The sequence below is a fragment of the Xenopus laevis genome, chromosome 2S (assembly GCF_017654675.1).
Source record: "Xenopus laevis strain J_2021 chromosome 2S, Xenopus_laevis_v10.1, whole genome shotgun sequence".
In the NCBI taxonomy this organism is placed as follows: domain Eukaryota; kingdom Metazoa; phylum Chordata; class Amphibia; order Anura; family Pipidae; genus Xenopus; species Xenopus laevis.
The window spans coordinates 19,962,534-19,987,500 of record NC_054374.1 but is presented as its reverse complement, the minus strand read 5'-3'; the positions used below and the strand labels follow the sequence as shown (position 1 = coordinate 19,987,500).

The 24,967-nt window shown below is 41.4% G+C and overlaps 1 protein-coding gene across 1 annotated transcript; it reads left to right on the top strand.

Annotated features, from left to right (window-relative positions):
* The first annotated feature begins 1,453 nt into the window (after positions 1 to 1,453).
* Positions 1,454 to 19,528, top strand: LOC100037016 (interferon gamma receptor 2). Its single transcript, XM_018248887.2, has 7 exons — positions 1,454 to 1,679; positions 7,939 to 8,059; positions 8,771 to 8,946; positions 9,725 to 9,885; positions 12,013 to 12,157; positions 16,493 to 16,647; positions 18,075 to 19,528. Exons 1-7 carry the CDS (start codon positions 1,619 to 1,621, stop codon positions 18,252 to 18,254), a joined length of 999 nt encoding a protein of 332 aa, XP_018104376.1. The 5' UTR covers positions 1,454 to 1,618; the 3' UTR covers positions 18,255 to 19,528.
* Positions 19,529 to 24,967: the final 5,439 nt, after the last annotated feature.

The following is a 24,967-nucleotide window of genomic DNA, read 5'->3' as shown; positions in this document are numbered from 1 at the left end:
TGGAAAACTGCCAACCAGGCAACCCTGCAATGCCCAAGTGGACCAGTGGTGGAACTACTGGTAGTTGCACAAGCAAATCCGCCGCAAACATCGCTTATGGGGGGGGGGCAACTACACAGCTGCACCCAGGCCCTGTGCCAGGTAGTTATGTTAATGCCTTGAGCAGAAGGGCAATCTTTAATGACAATTTAAGGGAATGATTTATTTGAGAGAATTACTGTCCACTCAGATTCCAACACTATGCCTGCCTGATGCCCCCACACAGCCCAGTACACCCTCAGTGCCAGTCAGAGCCAGATTTGTATTGCAGGCACACCTAGGCTGCGCGGTCCTCATGCCCGCACCTCCCGCAAGTGCAAACCTGGAGCACTGGTGCTCCTCAGCAAGCAGCTGGGCGGTATGCCGCTCCTAAAAGTTTGCGGCCCTAGGCCCGGGCCTTTGTGGCCTCGCCACAAATCCGGGCCTGGTGCCAGTACATTGCCCTCAGAGGCTACTATAGCTCCACAGCGCCGGATTCGCTGGGCGGGCGCCCCTAGGCCGTGCGATCTGCGTGGTCCTAGCGCCCGCCCGCACTACCACACGCTGGCGCAAAAGCAGGAGCACAGGCGGCTGGGCGGCATGCTGCCCCCAAAAATGTGCCGCCCTAGGCCCGGGCCTATGTGGCCTCGCCACAAACCCGGGCCTGTAGCTCCAGAATATACAGTGGCCACTTCAGTCCTCAAGGCTGAAATAAAGTACATAATAAATCCACTAGCACTTTGGCTTCTCAGGCCTGGATTTGTGGAAAGGCCACCAAGGCCCCGGGCGGCAGGACTTTAGGGGGAGGCATGCTGCCCAACCACACCCACATTGGTTATGAAACTCTGGGGATGAGCAGGAGATACAATAGCTTTTTAAATTTCCCGTCCATTAATCCCCACTGCTCCAGTCCCGATGATGAAAATTTGCACATATAAGGGGAGCAGGGAGGGGACAGGGGCGGTGAACAGCAGCGGGTCTAGGGGCTTCCGCTATAGCCGGCCCTGGCGCTTCTCATTTACAGCTTTCTTCAGGATGCAATTCCTACCACACAATGCTGCTGCTTTATATATATGCTTTATATATATACAGAAAGAAGATTTAGCAAAATGTGAGATTAGAGCTCAGTTTACCACAGAAAAACTCACCCAAATGGTTTTAATCACTTTCAAATATCCCATTAGGCTAAGTGGTGTGTTTTTCTGTGGTAAACTCAAATATCACATTTCAATACATTTGTCCTGCGACTCTATAAACGTTTGCAGGGCATTGTGATTTTATATTTTTATTTTTTTGGGACACTATTATTACACTACACTTATGACTGGCACGTGTTTCTGACTGCCCCTGACTGACGCGTGTTTAAGCCAATAAAAAGTTCCTAATCCCGCTGCTGCCTGAGGAAAGTCCCTAAGAAGCGGGAAGTGCAGAAAGGGATCTTTAGCGTCGAGAGGGGCGGGTCTAAGAGTTGTAAGCGTTGGATAAGACAGGGCCTATCAGTACGCTGCCACAACGAGCACGGAAAGGACATGAAGAAGCCGGAGTGGGTACAGGCACAGGGGAAAGCCAGGAAAGAAAGCTGAAATGCTCCGAACTAAATATGGCCACGGCCTGTTTCAGTCAAGCGTTGCCTCTGATCCTCGTCCTTCTGCTTTGCACAGGTACCACCGACCAGTTGTCTGTACGGGGCCCAGCTGAAGACAATACAGGGCTACGGTTTGTGTCATTAAGAGCCTGGCCTCCTCCTAGGGGTGGTGGGTGAATGGGTTTATGTGTCTTTGGCTTCACACGGAGCTGCATTTAGGGAGCCGGACACTCCTTGAAGTTTTTGAGTTACAGTGAAACCTTGATATTAGCCCCCTGATTTGAAGTTTTCCCTCATTTTACATTTTTTATTTGTGTTCCCACCAATTTATAATAATTTATAATCTTTTCCCCTGGTTTTAAGTCATGTTTTCCTGTATTTTAACAACATTTTGTCCTGATTTACCCAAAAACTGCATTTTTCCCATCTATGAATGTTATTTCTGAAATATAGAGGTTTCAAATAGGCACCAGATGTATATTCTGCCAGGGTTCTGCCTGTAAATGATCAATTCCTATTAGTCTGCCCCTTATACAGTCCTGCACCAATCACTTATTGCTTTAGATTGTGTATGTGACTGACAGAGAGACTTGCACATGGCCCCCATAGTGTAACATTAAAGGAATTGTTCAGTGTAAAAATAACAACTGGCTAAATATACTGTGCAAAATAAAAAATGTTTCTAATATAGTTAGGCAAAAATGTAATGTATAAAGGCTGGAGTGACTGGATGTGTAACATAATAGCCAGAACATTACTTCCTGCTTTTCAGCTCTCTTAGTTTCCACTGATTGGTTACCCTGGTTACCAGGCAGTGACCAATCAGAGACTTGAGGGGGGCCACATGGGCAGCGCCGACTCTGGGGCTGCCGCCGCCGGAGGCAGCAGCCCAGATGCCGCCCCCTCCTCTCCCTCTAAAAATTAGCGTTGGAGCGGGTCTAAGGGGGCAGTATCGCTAGTGTATTAAGTGCAATGGTGCTCTCTGCACTAGCTCTTAAAGTTACAAGAGGCGGCTTTTTTGCCGCCCCTTGTAACTGGTTGCTCATTGCCGCCTGAGGCAAGGGTCTCTCTCACCTTACCTCATGGCAGAAGCGGCTCTGCACATGGGTCATATCTGTTGCTTTTGAATCTGAGCTGAATGCTGAGGATCAATTGCAAACTCACTCAACAGATATGTTCCATGTGGCCCCCCTTCAAGTCACTGACTAACTCAGAGTTATAGAGCTGAAAAGCAGGAAGTAGTGTTCTGGCTATTATGTTACACATCCAGTCACTCCAGCCTTTATACGTTACATTTTTGACTAACTATATCAGAAACATTTTTTATTTTGCACAGTCTATTTATTTATCCAGTTTTTATTTTCACACTGAACTGGTCCTTTAACACTGCAATGCTTAAAGGAGACATATTGTGTAAGAAATAAGAATGTACCAGTGCGTTATACTCATTTAGATATAGAACAATTGTGCTTAAAAAAGTAGTGTTTCAGACTGATTTATTGAATATTTCTGCAAAACCCATAATAATCCCTCCCTTCTCTTTCACTTCCTGCTCCCTGAATTCCCAGGCTGTGCAGGGGAGCTGGTGGCTCTCGGCTCACTGCACTGTAGGACAGGAACCAATCAGCCACTAGCCAGACCTGATAGGGAACAGAATCCTGTCTGTGCTTGTGTGACTGCAGGGCTGCAATTGGCTGTCCCCCTCCTAATGTGCTTCTGGCAGGGACCTTTAGGACATGCCTACCCCTTATTTGAAACACAAACAGGGACCAGAGAACATCTATAGGGAGCTCCAATATATAGTGAATAAAGTACCCCCTCTTGTAAATTATAAGGATATTATAAGGTACCGAGGAGTTTCATGACCATATAAAAACACGAGGCCGAAGGCCGACTGTTTCTATACAGGTCATGGAACTACGAGGTAACTTCTAATATCCTCATATTTTGAAACTGGGGGTACTTTATTTATTATAATACACTGGTTTCAGTGAGTCATGTGACAGAAATTACATCAGAACTCCCCGTTTCTAACTGATGACATCACCATTTATAAGGATATAATTTACAAGATATTCATGGCTTTTTTGTATTATAGGGGCTATTTTTAAAGATACTATTAATTTTTAGCACCGTGTAAAAGCAACACCATATATTACTTATAATTGCCTACAAAACTAGTATTTTTTCATCTATCCTATCCTATCCAAAAATGCTACTCCTGGTACTTTAAGAGTGAATTTCCGGTGGAGGGGGGGGGCATCAGCAACTGCTGCTGCCTCAGGCGGAGGAGGGGCCAGGATCGCCCCTGACTGTACGCAATCCCTCCTCCGGACCACTGTGGAACTTTTACTCCCGGTACTCTTTACGATGCAGCTGGGCGGCATACCGCCCCTACAAATTTGCCGCCCTAGGTCCTTTGTGGCCTCGCCACAAATCTGGGCCTGGCTGGAGGGAAGGGGTCTATGTAGGTTGGGGGGGTAGGGTTTTTTAACTTTAGGGTTTAGTTCTCCTTTAACACAGTAAATACTGTATCTCCAAGTATAATGGACTCCTGTGCTTATATCCTTTCTGTACTTGAAGAAAAAGTTACTTTAACGCATTTTCCTGGATTTTACATCATTGATTCCTTGAAAAATGTAAAATGGTGGTTCTAATGTACTTAGCTTTTTATTCATCGGCTCTCCAGTTTGCAGTTGCAGCAATCTGGTTGCTAGTGTCCAAATTACCCTAAATTGCATTCCCTCAAAATTAACATATAGAATAATAAATATATATTTGTACTGGTTTTATTTCTCTGTCTTTTGGGTTTTCTGAATGATTTTCCTTTATATTCTGCCTCTCACCTGAATTTTAAAATGCTGTGTAGTCACTATGGATTTTTATTGGATTTTTTTTTATCAGTTGCTTTTCGATCCATTTTTAAACCCGTGCCCAGTTGCTGTGTATCAGTTGCTTTTCGATCCATTTTTAAACCCGTGCCCAGTTGCTGTGTAGGCGCCGCCTAGCAACCAAATAACCGTTTCAGTTCCAAACTGGAGAAAGGAAAATCAGCTGCCCGCTAAATATTGTGCAAATGAATATCTGCTTTGGTAAATGTGTGTGCATGCCCCTGCCCATTTAGCCAAGAACTGCAACTCTGCATTGACGCACAGTTTACTAGTATAGGTAGGCACAACATACTAAGGTAATTCATTTACAATCATATTGTGTGGCATCCAAACCAGAGGATTTGCATGTGAATTAGGGATGCACCGAATCCACTATTTTGGATGTGGGCGAACTCCTGAATCCTTCGAGAAAGATTACCGAATACCGAACTGAATCTGAACCCTAATTTGCATATGCAAATTAGGGATGGGAGGGGGAAATTATTTTTACTTCCTTGTTTTGTGACAAAAAGTCATGTGATTTCCCTCTCCACCCCTTATTTACGTATGCAAATTCTGTTCGGCTGGGCAGAAGGATTCGGCGGAATCAGAATCGTGCTGAAAAAGGCGAATCCTGGATTCGGTGCATCCCTAATGTGAATTCATTAATATCGGGCCCTGTAGCATCCGCTTCTATGACAGGTGTAACCTGACTCTCTGCTAGTGCTTTGATTGGTTCATACGACTCCTAAGCTTCGCTTCTCACAAGCAGCCCAGCAAACTGAGCATGTGCAGTGCCACTGACACACAAGAGCTGGTCTGAGATAGGGAAATCATGTGGACAGCATTGAAGGCCTGCATCATTGCAGTTATAGGGCTTTCGAAACTCTGGTACGGTAAATTTAGAATATTGAAGAATTTCCAGCTGTATTCTTTTTATGTCTCCTTTAATTGTTGATTTTGCTGTAGACAGACTTTTTTATTTTATTAATATGGCCCAGAGGTAATGACAAGCATATGACAGAGATTTCCCACACACAGTCCTTTGGATGCCTATGAACTTCATGTAACTTATCCTGACAGATACAACAATGGCTCTGATTGACTAGACTGCTATAAGTATCTGGACACCTGCCTGCCCAATATATCATTCCCAAACCAAGGTGATTAATAGAGCCTGAACTCTTCTGCAAAGGTTTCCACTACATGTTGGAACATTGTTTGTGGTAGAGTCCTGCCCGGAACCAATTTTTGAAACCCGACCTGGACCCATAACCCGCACCCGTAACCCACATTTTTACACACTACCCGACTTGACCCGCAAGTGCCTTATCCGCAACCCGATCTGCGACCAGCTGACCACCAAGAACCAGGAAGTGCTGTCATAAACTGGACGTGACATAATTAGAAATAGGCGTGATTTTAAAACACACGTAAAGGAGTAAAAATCGCTATTGAGAAGACCTGCAGAACTGCCGACCCACGTCTATACCAGCATCAGAAAGTTCTGCCGCATACCCGCAGGTTACCCGATTTTTTTGTTGGTAACCCGACCTGCTGCAGGACTCTAGTTTGTGGGATTGGTTTCCATTCAGCCACAAGAGCATTAGTGATGTTGGGCATTGATATTGGGGATCCAATTTTGCTCACAATCAGGGTTTTCTCCAGTACCAGTGTTATTTATATTTGTCATTCATCAGCTGCATGCTGAGCACCCTTTGTAGTGCAATATGTGGAACAAAACAGGAAGTGGTTAATGCTGTGTGGTATGCAACTTCCATACAATGTAATGTACATGCCTAAAAGGGAATTATGTGCTAACACCAAGTTGTGTTTTGAATATTTTCCCCAGTTAAAGGGGTTGTTCACCTTTGATTTGATTTAACTTTGTGTGAAAATTATATTCTGAGACAATTTGCCATTGGTTTTTATTTGTAGTTTTTAAGTTATTGAGCTTGTTAGTCAGCAGCTCTCCAGTTTGCATTTTCAGCAGTCTGGTTGCTAGAGTCCAAATTACCTTAGCAATCCTGCACTGATTTGAATAAGAGACTGGAATAGGCGAGGCCTCAATAGAAAGATGAGGAATAAAATGTAGCAATAACTATACATTTGTGGCCTTACAGAGCATTTGTTTGTTTTTTTTTAAATGGGGGTCATTGACTCCCATTCGAAAGCTGGAAAGAGTCAAAAGAAAAAGGCAAATAAAAACTATGATAAATAAATAATGCTGACCAATTGAAAAGTTGAAGCTGGGACTCAACGTTGTTCCAAAAGGAGCCCCGGCCCTGTTCCAAAAGGAGCCCCGGCCCTGTTCCAAACGGAGCCCCGGCCCTGTTCCAAACGGAGCCCCGGCCCTGTTCCAAACGGAGCCCCGGCCCTGTTCCAAACGGAGCCCCGGCCTTGTTCCAAACTGCTTTTCTACATGGGATTGTCGTAGGCGCTCTCATCTGCTTAGATATTGGTTGTATGGACAGCACCTGGCATGTACCTTATGATTGGTGAGTGCCAACAAGGGATGGCATATACACCTTCCACACCCTCACTGGTGGCACACCATACCAGTACTCATACCTGGGTGCATGGTAAAAAAATGTATATGTTGTAAAGAAAACCAGCAATGTATTGATCCACTTGTAACCTTTCTTAATCCTTGAGAAAGATCCCGGTTGGGCCACAACATCATGTTCACTGTTTGTGCTGCAATAAACATTTTTTTTACCCTAAGCTCAGTGTTGCTGGTTTTCTTATGTTTATCTCTTTAAGCTGATGGAATGCACATGATTGGATTGCAGTTATTCCCCTTATACATTTTAGGTATATCTATTACACAGCAGTGGGTAGATCCCTCATTAAACTGACACAGTGTTAAAGGAGAAGGAAAGCTAGTGAAGCAGTTTATTGCCAATAGATTAGCCACAATAGTGCAAGCTATATCACCATATTTATTCTAACAGCTCTACAAGCTCTCTCTGTTTGCTTAGCAGCTGCCATATTAGCTTGGTGTAACATTACTTCCTGAGTCTCTGTGCCTGCTCACTAATAGCTCAGATTACTGCTATGGGCGGAGGAGGGAGAGAGAGGAGCAAACTGAGCATGCTCAAGCCCTAGCCCTGGAGGATTAAGCTGAAAACAGGAAGTCTGATACAGAAGCCCATGTTTACACAATAGAAGGAAAGAAATGTGTTTTCTTTGACAGAGGACTCAGAGCAGCATTACTTTGAGGGTTTACTGGTGTATTTATATAGACCTTTCTGATAAAGTTTACTTAGTTTTTAACCTTTCCCTCTCCTTTAATCTAGATTTTACATGTTGTGGGGCAGTTGTCTTTTATATATCTTATATACTGGTTCATTTGTTTCAAAATGATCATTATAACTTTATCATCATTGTTAATTAGATGGTGAGGCTGTGTAGTTTTACTTGCATAAATATTAAAAATATATTTATACATATATATATTTTTAGATGCTGTTTCTGTGTTACCTGCACCTGGAAATGTGAGCGTTAGCTCATTCAACCTACAGCAAATACTTCAATGGGATCCTGTGAAAGTGGAAAATGTAACCTACATGGTGGAATACAGATCGTAAGTATTATGTTAAATACAAAGCTCCAAATTACAGCCATCTCCCATAGACTTCATTTTAAACAAATAATTCACATTTTTAAATTATTTTCCTTTTTCTCTTCGATAATTAAACAGTACCTTGTATGTGATCCCAGCTAAGATATAAATACTCTTTATTGGAGGCAAACCGTCCTGGGTTTATTTAAAGGGGTGGTTCACTTTAAAGTAAACTTTTAGTATGTTATAGAATGGCTAATTCTAAGCAACATTCCAATTATTTATTATAGTTTTTTTTAATGTATTTGCCTTTTTTCTTTTGACTCTTTCCAGCTTTCAGATGGGGGTCACTGACCGCATCTAAAAAAAAAAACAATTCGCTGTAAGGCTATGCATGTATTGTTATTGCTATTTTTTATTACTCTTCTTTCTGTTCAGACCCTCTCCTCTTCATATTCCAGTCTCTTATTCAAATCAATGCATGCCTGACCATCAGTTGCAATCAACACATTTTATTGCTTTAAGTGTATTTATAGCCGACACCCTACTTCCCATGGTAGGAAGGAGTACATGATAGATGTATTCATACATTTTTATTATATAGCTTTTTTTTATGTTTATTGTTTGTAATGTTTTACTGTTCTAACATTTGGTATTGCATAGCTCACTGGCTTACTGAACCTGTACGCCAAATGAGATCTTAGACATGTGAATCATTCTTGTGTGTTGCAGGTGGTATGAAGGGGATAATGATTACTTAGCCCTTTGTAAGAAAACTACACAGACAGAATGTAACTTTACAGCTCTTGTTCCATTTAATTGGAGGATCATTCTAAGGGTCAGAGCCGAAGTTGGTAACCTAAGTTCGATATGGCGTGAAACACCAAAGTTTCAAGCAACAAGAAACAGTAAGTAGATTTCTAATGGTAATGGACAAGAAATGGAATAATTGTGAATATGGTGACACTCCCATACAAACTCAGGGGCCAGGTAATTATTGCTCGAAAACTCTGTGTAATGCATTTTGGAGCAATAATCACATGCACCTGCAGGCAATGAATGGGAGGTTTTGTCAGCCGCCTGCCAACTGTGAATAAAAACATATGCAACAAAATGATTTGAATGGGCCCGTATGCCATTACGCTTGTGTATGCACACTTATGGGCACATTTATCAAAGGTCGAATTTGAGTTCATGTGAGTTTTTAAAAACTCTCATGAACTCGAAATTTGACCAGTCGACATTTATTTAAAAAAAAAAATAGAATTTTCAAAACTTTGGTGAAAAGGATCGAAAAAATCGAACCGAATTCGAGTTTAAAAACATGATTCAATGTTTTTTCACCAAAAAAAACTTGAATGTTGCAAACAACTACTAATTGATCCCAGGACGTTTTCCATTGACTAAAACAGCAATTCAGAAGGTTTTAGGTGACGTATAGTCGAATTTAAGTTCTTAAAAAAGGCCAGTGTATGATAAATCTCAAAAATCTAATTTGAATTTTTTTTTTTTTTTTAAAAAAAAACCTCAAATCTAATTTTAACAATTCCCTAGTTGAATTTGACAGTTTCGGCTCTAAAAAAAACTCGAAAATTTGAATTCGAAATTCTAATTTTCACTTCGACCTTTGATAAATCTGCCCCATATTGTTGGTTTGTCTCAACATGTTCTGTTATTACCTTGCAGCTACTTTAGGGCCTGTGAAATCTCTCAAACTGTTGCCAAGAGAAGCAGTGCATGATGCCATTTCTGTCAGCTTTGAGCCCCCTATATCAAGGGAAATCCTTCCACATGGCTCAGTAATGAAGTTTACATTGCATTACTGGAAAAACAGCTCTGGTAAAGAGGTAAGGTTTGATATTCAAACACATTTTTTTATTTTGGTTGCACAATGTGGTTATCATGGGTAACTGAACCAAATTATGTGGGTTTGTAGCTGGGGACATACTGTAACGAGAGCCTCAAGGTGAGCAGGTATATGGGCATGCATGGGGGGAAGGGGGTAAATGATGGTATGCAAACAAGTATGAAGCCCTCGGATATACTGGGGTCCATAGAATCCCTTTGAAGGGCCCATTCTATTTGAGGGACGTTTTGGGAGATTATATGCAGAATGGTGTTAAGAGGGTTTACAGTTGAAAACTACATTTTATAGCAAAATTTGCAGTAGAAACCTTTTATTTAAAGGGGAACTATCACAAAAATTTTAATTTAATAAAAGCTTCATCAGACTGAAATAAAAAAACTTTTTAAATATAATCTGGAGTATACAGCCTCATCTGGAGTATGCAGTGCAGTTTTGGATTCCAGTCCTTCAAAGGGATATAAATGAGCTGGAGAGAGTGCAGAGACTAAGTGGTACTAAACTGGTTAGAGGGATGGAAGACTTAAATTATGAGGGTAGACTGTCAAGGTTGGGGTTATTTTCTCTGGAAAAAAGGCGCTTGCGAGGGGACATGATTGCACTTTACAAGTACATTAGAGGACATTATAGACAAATAGCAGGGGACCTTTTTACCCATAAAGTGGATCACGGTACCAGAGGCCTCCCCCTTTAGACTAGAAGAAAGGAACTTAGACTAGAAGAAAAGAACTTTCATTTGAAGCAACGTAGGTGGTTCGTTACAGTGAGGACAGTGAGGTTGTGGAATGCACTGCCGGGTGATGTTGTGATGCTGATTCAGTTAATGCCTTTAAGAATGGCTTGGATGATTTCTTGGACAGACATAATATCAAAGGCTATTGTGATACTAAACTCTATAGTTAAGATAGATATGGGTATATAGAATATATGTGAAAGTATGGAGGGGTGTGTGTATGGATATTGGGTTTTTGTTTGGAGGGGTTGAACTTGATAGACTTTGTCTTTTTTCAGCCCGGTTTAACTATGCAACTAACTAACTATTTAAAAATATTGCATTGTTTCTGAAATAATCACGTTTATCTTTACTATCTCTCTCTCAGCATCTGTTTCTCTTCATTCTCTCTTCATTCAGCAGTTGGGTGTCAGATAATCATTGACAGATCCAGTATATCTTATAGGGGGGGCTCCTTTCCCAGCAGATGTATTAGAGCTAACTCAAATAACTGATTCCAGTACAAATAAATCTAACAAAATAACTGCCTTTTGCACAAATTCTGCATGTAGAGAGACATGATGTCTGGCGATTTTTAATAGTGAGCTCAAATATATCTTCTAGGCAAAAGGAGCCCCCCACTATAAGATATATTAGATCTAACTGTCAATGAATATCTGACACCCAACTGCTGCATGAAGAGAGAATAAGGAAAAACAGGTGCTGAGAGAGGCATAGTGAAGATTATTTCAGAAACAGTAGCGAATGTTTAATTCATTATATTTAGAAAACTTCTTATTTCAGTATGTTGAAGCTTATATTAAATTTTCATTTTCGCTATAGTTCCCCTTTAAGAGTTTGTTATAAGTGTAACCAAGGTACAAGCTCAGGATGACCTGCCCATACGTTGTCAATGGGAGAATTAACCCCAAACGCCTGGAACCTATCTCGTAGACTCTTTTCTCTTATTCAGTTACTTGGGGGTGGGGGGTTACCCTGAGCCACCACCTTTTTGCAGTGTGTTACTTTACATATAAAATATTAATTTAACCATTTATATACAAGTGCTTTCAAGCCAGAATACATATAAAGTAGCATTCTCCACAGATAACAAATTGCAATCTATTTATAATGTCTTTAAATGAGGAGATCACCTTTAAGTTCTCTTTTAATATGTTATAGAATGGCCTATTCTTAGCAACTTTTCAATTAAAAAAATCAAGACCAATTTCAAATGGTCTCAGGATATCACCATCTGCAACATGTTAAAAGGTTGTATAAAGGTAAGCTTACTTTCAGAGGCATAATCACCAGAAGGTTTCCTACATTATGTCCCGCAACTGGCTTACCTTCATTACCTACTCATTATGTAAAAGTATTGTATGTGTCTCTTATCAGAAAGAAATCTCGAGCACAAATACTCATATTTTACTGAAGGATCTGGATCCCATGTCTGTATACTGTGTGGAAGTTACTGCCTCTGTTTGGAATCTTGTTGGAGAGCCAAGTGAAACTGTATGTGAGAAAACATCAGCAGCTCCAGGTATTCAGCAATAATTTCAGTGATGCCAGTGAATCCTCTGGAAGATGCAGTGTAATAGAAAACAAGCCATAGTGTATGGGCAACCATTCCCAACCTATAGCCCTTTGAATGAGAAGCTTAACTAAAGAAGCAGGAAGAAATGTTGTACATTATGTTTTGTGCTTCTGTACCAGCCCAAGGCAACCACAGCCCTTTAGCAGTAAAGATCTGTGTCTCCAAAGATGCCCCAGTAGCTCCCCATCTTTTCTGCTGATTCACTGCACATGCTCTGTGCTGCTGTCACTTACTGAGCTTAGGGACCCACTCACAATATACAGTACACATAGAATAGAAATGTCACAATATAAGGCTGATTAGTAATTAATACAGATAATTACTACATGGCAGCACAGAAACCAGTGCAATTAGCATCAGAATTTAATAATCAGCCCTGTAGCATCAGCTTATATTACAGACCAACCTCATTTTCTGCTGGATAATTAGTGACGAGCCCTAAGCTTAGCTTCTCAACAGCTGCTCAGAGCCCACTGAGCATGTGAGTGTCACAGACGCTTTCCAAGATGGTGACCCCCTGTGTGAAGTCCTGGATCATTTCTGCCATTGAAAAGCTGAAGCTTTAGGCTGGTACAATAAGGTGATTATATAAATAATGGCATTTTTAGCCGTATTAATTTTTAGGGTTTAGTTCTCCATTAAAGGGATACTGTCTTTTTTTCAATATGCATCGGTTAATAGTGCTGCTCCAGCAGAATCCTGCATTGACATCCGTTTTTCAAAAGAGCAAATGTTTTTTTTATATTCAATTTTGAAATTTGCTGGGTGGGCTAGACATTTTGACATTTCCCAGGTACCCTCAGGTCATGTGACTTGTGCTCTGATAAACTTCAGGCACGCGTTACTGCTGCACTGCAAGTTGGAGTGATATCACCCCTCCCTCCTACCAGCTGCTGTAATGTAAACAGAGCCTTGTCTGGTCAGCCTGTCAGTTGAACAATAGGCAGGTATCAAGATAACAGCTACCTCTCCAGAAGGATTCTGCTTACTGGACTGGGAGGAGCCTGCTGTTACCAGTGCTTTGCTCCACAGCCTTGGACTGAATTATACAGTACCTTACTGTACTTGCTATGGGGCACTGAAACACTGTATTTTCAGTGTGTAATAATAACATGCAATATGCACTGTCGTAACTTTCTTTGTCTAATACTAGGGGGCCCCAGCCTGAAGGCCAGTTAGAGGGAGATTTGGGGTGAGTCTAGGGTTGCCACCTTTTGCAAATTCTTTTTCCGGCTGGTGGGGGGCGGGTACAAAAAGGGGTGTGGTGTAACGTCAAAGGGGGCGGGATTGTGACGCAAAGGGGCAGGGGCACAGCACGGCCAGGACAAAAACCGAAGGACAAGCTAAGTTTACAGGGGGCGGGTCGAGGGGTCTTTTTTAAGGGTATTACAAATTTACCGGCAGCTACATTGCCGCTAAATTTGTAATACCGGCCTTGGCAGGTGTTTTACCGGCTAGGTGAAATACCGGCCAGGTGGCAACCCTAGGTGAGTGTTATTTGTGCCCTGTGTACCTCTGGAATTAATGCAGGGTGACTGTTACCCCAATGTTTCTTTATATCTGTAACCTTGTTAAGAGCTAAGGGGGCACAGCCTGAAGGCCAGTTAGGGGGAGATTTGGGGTGAGTGCTTATCTGTGCCCTGGGTACCCCTGGAATTAACGCAGGATGACTGTTACCCCAATGTTTCTTTATATCTGTAACCTTGTTAAGAGCTAAGGGGGCCCAGTCTGAAGGGCAGTTAGTGGACAGGGAGGAGAAAGGCAGTGGTGGGCTAGGAAATGTTAGCAGAGCTGTGGCAGTGCAGAGTGCCATTGGGAATCATTGAATTAGTGCAGGTCCTACAAATAGAACTGGCTTATGGTTTATTTATACCTTATATAACAGGAGTGCACTGCTAAGACTGGTGATAGGGAACAGAAAAAAGAACATACTTGGGAAGCAGGAAAAACTGAGAAGGATGAAGTGTAGGAAGGGTTAAATAGTTCAGGGTTGGTTTCTATAGTTCAGGAAAGGAGAGCAAGAGAAGGCCATAGGTAGTCCATCAAAAATAAACATTGCAGGCACTGAGCAAGGTCTGTGTGGGGATGGGATAGCAGAGGGAACATGGTCACAGCTCTTTCACCTTATAGCTGGCCATAGACTCAAATATGTTGTCAAACGAGCTGATCTTTCCCCAATATGCCACTAACTGCATGGCTATATCGGGGGTAATTCGAACGTTCGGCCGTATGGCCAAACGATCGAATTACGATACGCCAAGGGGCTCCAACGGGTCGGTCGGTTAAAAATCAAACCTTCCTGATCGATATTATGGCCAGATATCGATCGGGAAGAACCGTCGGAAGCCCCCATACACGGGCAGATAAGCTGTCAAATTGGTCCAAACGACCGATATCGGCAGCTTTATCTGCCCGTGTATGGCCACCTTATGTTGCAAGAAACAGCTCTTTCACCTTATCTTGCAAGTAACCAGCCTCAAACAAACAAACACTTGCAGTAAAGAGTACAATTTCCCCCTCCCAACTCTGTAAATGTTAGTTCTAAGGAATGCAGAGTGAATTTACTGAAGAGCAGGAGGTTTGATAGTGTTCTGTGCAAGGAGGGCCGCTCCTGGATGCTGGAGAAAAGGCAGTAATTTGGAAGTGAAAGCAGCTTCTCTGCAGACCATGTGACCACTCTCAGCCAGCAAGCTCCTCATGTCGAAGTAAGACTTGGCTGATCAGTGAGCACAAGCACACAGGTAATGCTGTGCCTGCTGTTAGTGCAGCACGTGAGGAATATATAATGAGCAGATATGGAAGCCCCCATGGCAAAATAAAAATAACTGATTTATTGAATTGTGAATTAACATTTTATTTGTCAGAGGTGTACTCTTTATAAAAAGGCAAAAAAAAAGTTGAAAATGACAACAGATTCCCTTTAAGTATTGCTGCAGGTACCATCCAAAGGGCGGGGAATGGAGGCTGCTTTGTTCCAGGACTAGCTAGTTCCATTATATTTTATTACTCGCTAGTACGCTAACTTTTTTTTACAAATCATCCACTGGTAATGTGAGCTGCAGTAAACAATATTCCCCCATTAATACATTTTTTGTCAAATTGGTTATTTTGGTGTTTTTACACGATGCATCACCAACCTTATAGCAAACGACTCATCAGGGACATATCCTGTAGGTTACACTGGAATGCAGTTTAAAAGTTCAGTCAAACGATTCATGCTGCTTCCCTGTTATAGACGGCATGAGTCATCCTATTGAAAGCAGGCTATTTACTAACACGCCACAATAAAACATTAGAAAAGCCATTATCCAGATTCTCTGTAATAACAGATTCATTACATGACCTGTAGAATATTCTAAATCTGTCGTTCTTCAAAATCACTACATTTCCGCCTAGAGCGCAAATTGGGGGTTATTTATAAACACTGGGCAAATTTGCACTTAGGCAGTAACCCATAGCAACCAATCAGTGATTAACTTTTTTTCAGCCAGCTGTAGGTTGAGCACTGAAAGCAATCATCTGATTGGTTGCCATGGGTTACTGCCCAGTGTTTATAAATAACCCCCATTGTATTTTACCCTTCCCCTGCTTACCTCTCCCTCTTTATTCCCCCTCCCTTGCTTTGATAAAAATCTAGAAAAAAATCACTACATTTCCTCTGTAATGTGTTGGCAGAACGTTCATAGCGTGATGGCTTACAGCAAGCAAATAAGTAAATTTAGTAAAGTGACTTTCCCCTTTAAAGCGATATCGACATATTCCTATAAAAATCATAGGAATGTATCCATATCAAGGAGGTGCTGCACACCAAATATTTTCCTCTAAAAAGCCCCCCTCAAAGCCGGTCCCAGCCCCTCAAACCATTGTGAAGCCGACCCTCTGCCACTGCTAATGGATCTTCTGCATTGCTTCAGTTACTATGGTATGTGGGCTGAGCGATTCCATAGGCTGCAGTTCTGTTTTCATTTGTAATTAGCCTATGGAAGGATTGATCTGCCCCCAGCCCAGCGTCACTGAAACAACGCAGAAGAACCATTAGCAGCGTCTGAGGGTCAGCTTAACGAAGGTTTGTGAGGCTGGGGGTGGCTTTTAGAGGAAAATATTCGGCATGCAGCACCTCCTTGATATGGACACGTTCCTATGTTTTTTATAGGAACGTTTCGGTATCACTTTAAGATGTTCAGTACATAATGATTAATTGCTATGGGGTTACTTGTTTATGAAATGCTTTTCACCTGTATACTTTATACTAACAAGGCTGTATAATATCTTACATTACAGCTCTCACAGCAACGGGCTACATTTGGCTTGTGGTCGGACTTGTGTGCGCTTGTTGCGTTATCTCTGTCTGTTCCTTGGCTTTATACAAACACCACAAAATGATTAAGAAGTTGCTGCCTCCTCCTCCTTTGACAATACCATACCACGTCGAAAAGGTATGCGCGCCATCTTGTCTTTGTTATTCAGTTCAGGCATGGGATCTGTTATTTGCAAACCCATTATCCAGACAGCTCTGAATTATGGAAAGGATCAAATAATCCAATTTTTTTTAAAAATGATTTCCTTTATCTCTGTAAAAATAAAAACGTGCATTGTACTTGATCCAACCGTAGATATAATTAATCCTTATTGGAAGCAAAACCAGCCTAATGGGTTTACTTTAATATTGAAATGATTTTCTAGCAGACTTAAGATCTGTTAGGTCTCAAGCATTCTGGTAACGGGTCCCATACCTGTACTATAGGCAGAATAGCATTCCTCTTGCAAAATAATCCAGGAGTTCCAGCCTACAAAAAAAAATTATTGTTGAGATCACTGACCCTGACTAATAATTTTGTGATATTTAATGATACTTTATGACTTGTCTGACTGTCATACTGCTGCCTAGTTGCCGAAGTAAATTTGTCCATTGCATTTTAACTTCAAAGCCGAAGAGCTGCAGAACTGAAGTCGAAATAATGGAAAACATTTAGAAAAAGACTTTGATTTTTCCTAAAACTCTACTCTCTACAGAGTAAAGCTAGTCTGCCCTGTTTAACCCATTATATGCGAGGGAATGTAGACTGTCACTCTTCACTGAGCACATTGTTATGATTCACATTCACCCACAAATAGGATTGCCACCTTTTCTGGAAAAAAATACCGGCCTTCCTATATATTTATATTTTTTCCCTATTCATAACATTGGGATCAACCGTAATTTTTACCGGCCAGGTGCCAACCCTACCCACAAACCTGCAAAAAGCACAGGCAACACAACACTTGAAATTGCCCTGCAGCCAATCTGTATATTTGATGTATACACCATTCTATTGTACAACCACTATTGTACAATGCTGCGGAATATGCTGATTTATTTATATTTACCTAAATGTGTGTTAATTAGAGATGCACCGAATCCACTATTTTGGATTCGACCGAATCCTTAGAGAAAGATTTGGCCGAATACCAAACCGAATATGAATCCTAATTTGCATATGCAAATTATGGGTGGGAAGGGGAAAACATTTTTATACAATAATAGGGGGTTGTGGGAGCACTCAAAAGGCTAAATATAATTTATATTTAAGTATAAGGGAAGTGCTATTTTTCAATGCACTTCCCTGGTCCCCTGTTTCACAAACAATTTAGTATAAATGCAAGTGCATATGTTTAGGAAACATTTTTACTTCCTTGTTTTGTGACAAAAAGGCACGGAATTTCCCTCCCCCTAATTTGCATATGCAAATTAGGATTCGGTTCGGCCGGGCAGAAGGATTCGGCCAAATCCTGCTGAAAATGCCCGAATCCTGGACCTAATCCTGGATTCGGTGCATCCCTAGTTTTAATAATGGTAAACTAATACGGACTGTTCTTTCTTTAGTTCTTGCAGGATACCTCTTTCCAGTATTTAAAAGGCGACCAATGTGAAATAGAAGAGCATTATGATCATATTTCCATTGTGGAACATGGATCCGGCTATGATAGAAAGGACTCCTGTAATGAGGAGTGGGACTTAAAGCAGATGCCTGATGAAAAGTCTTTCTACCAAACTATTTCCTAATAACACCAAGCTATTGGCTTTTGGAAGGACATAAATGATTATTCCTTTCTGCATCTCATATGTGCTCACATTGCTGGAGAGGAATTTGAGAGTATGGGCGCTTTCTGAAAGTGCTGAACTCATGGGGAATGGGCTAATGAGGTAGAGATTTTCTTTTCCTAGGGAGTATTTGTCAACACTTTCATTGCAGGGATTTGTTTGGTACAACATTATTCACTGTGGAATCTAAAGCTGAACTGTATTAACCTGTTTTCTATAGTTCAGTGAAGGCATTGGACCTGGGAGACAATGGATAAAGAGCACATACGAAGATTGGATCTCAATGATAATTAAACCAAGAACCAGCTTTTTTTCCCACAGCATAGAAACGACTTTGCCAAAATGCAGTGCTGGATGGCTCTTAGCACCAGTAAAAGCATCTGCCAATGTGTATGGATTCAAACCATTTCTAGACTTGTTTTACCTTGAATGTCAAAGTCTGAGTGAGCTTAGGTTTCCACTTGTAAACAAGAAAAACTTTCAGTCATGGAATGGAACTACGGAAAGTCAAACTTACAATCAGGGTTCTTCATGAATGGTTTGTTAAAGAAGTGCAGAGATTCTTCACACAAGAAACATTTAATGTTTGTTGCTTTAAAGACATGGTTTTAAAACTGTGGCACTGCCCCCAGGGGGCTTGGAACAATGGCTGGCGGCTCAGCCTGAAGGCCAGTTAAAAGGATCGGACTTAAAGATACATCTGAAAGCCTTGCCTAGTTATGATGAAATTTGGGATGAATATGTATTTGCTGTCCTACATATTCTGGAAACCAAGCCTGATTGACTTCTACACTGATATTTTCCTATATTGATTTCATGGCCTTCAAGTGGGGCAGAATCTACTTGATTCAGAAATATTAAAGTGAAAAAAAGACAGTTAATATTAACTAAGACAAATGTGCCTGCAGACAATGCAGAATGTCTGATACACAGTTCAAGGCCCTCATTGGTTCAAAAGAAACAAGATGGAAAAAAGGCCCCTGGCAGTTTAGGGTAGTGATGGGCAGCCTGAGGTGCTGTTAGATTGTGAAATATTCCAATTCCTTGTTTAATGTGTACTTTTTTTTGGCACACTACATGGTATATACCAGAGCTGTTAACCTTGGAGCTTTGCATCTGTTGTTGAGCTACAATTGTTGCTTGGTTATTTTAGTTCAGCAACAGGTTGTGGCTTAGACATTTCTGGTTTGTACAGTGACTTCTAAGAGAAAAGCATTAAAAGAAGCACTTGTTTATGTCTGATTCCTTACTTTTAAGCCTGCTTCAAATCATCCCATAGATTTTCCATGATATTCAAGTCGGGGGACTGTGATGGCCATTCCAGAATATTGTACTTCTCCCACTACATAAATGCCTTTGTAGATTTCGTAGTGTGTTTAGGGTCATTGTCTTGTTGGAATAACTAAACCCTAAGTAACTTCAACTTTGTGACTGATGCTTGAACATTATCCTGAAAAAATTGGTTGATATTGGGTTGAATTTATCCGACCACCCTCGACTTTAACAAGGGCCCCAGTCCCTGAACTAGCCCCACAGCATGATGGAACCTCCACCAAATCTGACAGTAGGTAGCAGGTGTTTTTCTTAAAAAGCAGTGTTCTTCTTCCACTATGCAAAGTGCTTTTTGTTATGACCAAATAACTAAATTTTTGTCTCATCAGTCCAAAGCACTTTGTTCCAAAAGGACTGTGGCTTGTCTAAATGAGCTTTTCCATACAACAAGAGACTCTGTTTGTGGCGTGAGTGCAGAAAGGGCTTCTTTCTCATCCCCCTGCCATACAGATGTTCTTTGTGCAAATTGCGCTGAATTGTAGAACGATGTACAGATACAACATCTGCAGTAAGATGTTCTTGGAGGTTTTTTGGAGGTGATCTTTGGGTTGTCTGTAACCATTCTCACAATCCTCCGCATATGCCGCTCCTGTATATTTCTTGGCCTGCCAGACCTGGGTTTTACAGCGACTGGGCCTGTGGCCTTCCATGTCCTGATTACATTCCTTACAGTTGAAACTGACAAAACCTCTGAGATAGCTTTTTGTAGCCTTCCCCTAAACCATGATACTGAACAATCTTTGTTTTCAGATCTTTTGAGAGTTTCTTTGAGGATCCCATGCTGTCACTCTTCAGAGAAGAGTCAAACTGAAGCACAACTTGCAATTGGCCACTTTAAATACCATTTCTCATGATTGGACACACCTGCCTGTGAAGTTCAATCCATCCGATTTGGAGTTGCCAGTATTCAGTATTGAGCAGTTATTTTGTAGGAGTTTGTACCAAATGAGCAGATTTACATGTAAGGGGGATTAAGCCGCTGTAAACCAAAGCCACTGTTTTGGGTGGTAACATGTGGAGTCTGTTGTTTAAGTGGAAAAACCACAAGCACAAACAGAGACTAGAGAAAGCCACAAGCTGTTTCCTGTAGAAAGGTTGTGAAACATACTTGTACTGTACTTCCTCTATATAGAGTGTCTAGCACCCATACCCATCCCTGGGTCCTGTTGCCCTGAATGTAACTTACACTACCCTCTGTCTCACCTGCCTACCTCTGATTCATGGGGGTATATTAATTAAAGAATGAAGTTAGAGATCACCACAGTCCTCTAGAGTGAAATTCTGCCACTCTCCATTCATTTCTATGGCATTTTTAAAAGAGCATTTATCAATGGGTGAAAGTTCATCCTTTGATAAATATGCCTTTCAAAATTAATGGAGAGTGACGGAATTTCACTCTAGACGACTGTGGTGATCGCTAACTTAACTCTTTGATAAATATGCCCCATGGTTGGAGCATGCACAATACTGTCCATGAAGAAATCTAATCTCTCTGCCCCTGAACTTTAGATCAAGTGATGTAAGAGGGGGTGGAGACTCACAAAAAATTAGTGTGAGGGTTGTTCTGTATACAATTATATCTTTTCCGTGCACACATAAGTGAGTTCTAGTGATGGGCAAATTTGTCCAGAAAAATTCGCAAAACGCAGATGTTGACACAGATTCCATCACCAGTGTCCAAAAAAAGTGGAAATTTGCCACGAATTTGCGCCTGCTGAATAAATTCGCCCATCACTAGTGAGTTCACTATCGGGTGCAGGCTCTGTTAGCTGCTCCCAGTGTTGGATCTCCATTAGGTCTATCCTGGTAGTCACACAGGGCCTATAGGTATAAGGGCAAGGCCAGATGTGGCGTTTTTATGTTGAGTTTTTAATAAAGCTCTGTTGGGCGTAAATACGCATAAACTTCACTTCCACTGAAACTAATGGAAAACGCACTATGGCAATTCTCACAGGACGCTTGCAAGCTGAAATCCACCAGGGGACACCAGTATTGGAGTTTTTTTTTAGCAGAAATGCCAATACGTCAAGAAACTACCAAATCAATAGACTCTATGGGATCTGCAAGTTTGAAACCACACTTTACCAAATACGCAGCGTATTTTAAATATGGCGTCCAAATTCTCACAAGATAAATGACGCATATATTTTTTTACAGCCGGTGACGTAATTACGTTGTGTATGGACAATCATTCCTGCTCCATTTTGCATGTAAATAGTTTTTCTATTTCTAAATAGCTTTTCTATTTCCAGCCAGCGGAATTATGGGGAACGAGAACAATGAGAAATGCATGTTGGGAAAAGAAACCTACCTGCTGAAAAACGCATGGTGACGATCGCGTGTGGTTTCAGTGGCGTATTTACGCCAGACGGAGCTTTTTTTTTTTATAAACGCCATGTCTGGCCTTGCCCTAAGGACCCAGCCTTAGAAACAAGGGGACTGGGCTTGGGTGGGGGTGAAACCAGGGCAGACAGGTGGGTAGGGGCAGCACCCAGGACCAAGCCTGTATTGGCAATCTGCAGATTCTGGGCTGCTGTACAATGCCATAGGGGCAGGTGGGGGCTGTTTGGGCCTCCAGGTACTTGGAATGCCAGGGTCTATTTTAAATCCCAGACCTGACCAGGGCCCCACCAGCCACTGATCGCTCTGTCCACATCTCTGGAGTGGGACACAATTTTTACGTTACAGGTGCCCTTTAAAGAACAGCAAACGCCGAAGTCATTGGGGGTGGTAAATACTGGCCCTTTTCTATAAAGGAAAACCTAGCTTGCTGAAGTTGAAAGAGAAGGTGAAAATCAAAGTTGGTTTTGTGTTTCACTGTGGAACTCACGGCTATCCTTAAAGGGGTTGTTCACCTTTGAGATAACTTTTAGTATGATGTAAAGAGGGAAATTCTGAGACAATTTGCAATTTGTTTCCTTTTTTTATTATTGAAGGTTTTTGACTTATTTTTTTTTTTATTTTATTTAGCAGCTCTTTTTGCATCTTAAGCAATCTGGTAACTAGGGTCCAAATTACCCTAGCAACCATGCATTGATTTGAATAAGAGACTGGGATATGCATAGGAGAGAGCCTGAATAGATGGATCAGTAATAAAAAATAACTAACCATACATTTGAACCCTTAAAGAGCATTTGTCTTTTAGAAGGGAGTCAGCGACGGCCATTTGAAAGCTGCAAAAAATCAGAAGAAAAAGGCAAATAACTATAAATAAATAATGAAAACCAATTGAAAAGTTGCTTTGAATTGGCCATTCTATAACATAATAAAAGTTACCTTAAAGGTGAACCACCCCTTTAATTTTGCTTCAGCAAAGGCAGAGATGAGCAGTGTGGCAGTGCTGGGAAAGAACAACAACTTTGTGTCATTGTGCTTGTGCAAGTTAAAGGAAAACTATACCCCCAAAATGAATATTTAAGCAACAGATAGTTTATATCATATTAAGTGGCATATTAAAGAATCTTGCCAAACTGAAATATATATTTAAGTAAATATCTTACATCTCTTGCCTTGAACCACCATTTCATGATGGTCTGTGTGCTGCCTCAGAGATCACCTGACCAGAAATACTGCAGCTCTAACTGTAACAGGAAGAAGTGTGGAAGTATAAGACACAACTGTGTCTGTTAATTGGCTCAGGTGACCTTAGAAGTATAGTTTATTTGGTATGTATGTGTGCACAGTGAATTGTATGATCCCAGGGGGGCGGCCCTTATTTTTTAAAATGGCAATTTTCTATTTATGATTACCCAATGGCACATACTACTAGAAAAGTACATTATTATGAAAATGGTTTATTTACATGAAGCAGGGTTTTACATATGAACTGTTTTATTCAATATCTTTTTATAGAGACCTACATTGTTTGGGGGGGGGTATAGTTTTCCTTTAATGCTTTCAATTCTTTGCATTCATCATACTGGCATGTGTGGGGTGCTCATTGGCCATTCATGCAGCAATTATACTGGCATGTCTGAAGAGTTTTTTAAAAATGAGTTTTGATGTCATTTTTTGATTGATGTAGAGCAGTGATTCCCGAACCCAATGGGGCTGGTATTACAATTTACTGGCAATATAGCTGCCGGTAACACACTTAACAAAAGCCCTTGCCCTCCGGTGAAAACGTACATTTTTTTTTGGTTTCTGGCAACGTGGCCCGCCCCTTTTTGCGTCATAGCCCGCCCCTTTAGTTCCCTGCTCCCACCACTGGCCAGTAATTATTTTTAAAAAAGGTCGCAACCCTACCAACAGTGGCTCCGGAGTAACATGTTCCTCACCAACCCCTTGGAATTTTGCTCTCAGTGACCTCAAAGCAGGTGCTTATTTTTTAATTCCAGGCTTAGAGACAAGTTTTTGTTGCATAAACCCAGGTGGACTGCCAAACAGAGTCTTGTGTAGGCTGCCAGTCCACATAGGGGCTACCAAATAGCCAATCACAGCTCAGACATTTTCATGTTTGTGTTGCTCCCCAACTCTAAGTACATTTGAATGTGGCTCACGGGGAAAAAAAGCTTGGGGACCCCTAGTGTAGAGAGTGATATTTGCCAACTAGTTTTCATTTTTTATTATTTGTGGTGTTTGAGTTATTTCTCTTTTTATTCAGCAGCTCTACCGTTTACAATTTTAGCAGTCTAGTTGCTAAGATCCAAATTCCCCTAGCAACCATGCACTGATTTGAATAAGAGAATATATATATATGAATAGGGGAGGGTCTGAATAGAAAGATGAGTAATAAAAAGTAGTGAGAACACAACATTTGTAGCCTTACAGAGCGGTTGTTTATTAGATGGGGTCAGCGACCCCCATTTGAAAGCTGGAAAGAGTCAGAAGAACAAGGCAAATAATTAAAAAAAACTTTTAAAAAAAGTTGCTTAGAATTAGCCATTCTATAACATACTAAAAGTTACTATCCCTTTAATATCCATTTTATAGAGTGACTGTGCCGTCATGTCTGTGGTTAACTTGCACATTACTCATTCTATCTCATGATTATACTGCTGGCAGGTCTTGGGGATAGTTTGGTAAATCTAGTGTGGTATTTAGAGGCGTGGATATAGAGTGGGCGTGGCATAGAGACGTGATATAACGTGGGCGTGATAGTGAGGCGTGGATATAGCGTGGGCATGGTATTGAGGCATGAATATGATGTGGGCGTGGTATTCAGGGTGGATACTGTATTGGCAATTGGGCATAGAATTTAAGGGCGTGGATACAGTGTGGGCGTGGTCAAACTCACCATGCGCGCGCAGCAGTTCTTTTCATCCCACTTTCTGTTTCTGCTAATGGGAGGAGAGTTGCAGTTAGGGGATAGTGTGGGCGTGGTCAAAGTCACCATGCGCGCG

Coding starts and splice junctions, on each gene's coding strand:
- LOC100037016 (XM_018248887.2), top strand. CDS start 1,619: ATGGCCACGGCCTGTTTCAGTCAAGCGTTGCCTCTGATCCTCGTCCTT. Junction 8,947..9,724: donor GTTTCAAGCAACAAGAAACA/GTAAGTAGATTT, acceptor ATTACCTTGCAG/CTACTTTAGGGCCTGTGAAA. Junction 12,158..16,492: donor GAAAACATCAGCAGCTCCAG/GTATTCAGCAAT, acceptor CTTACATTACAG/CTCTCACAGCAACGGGCTAC.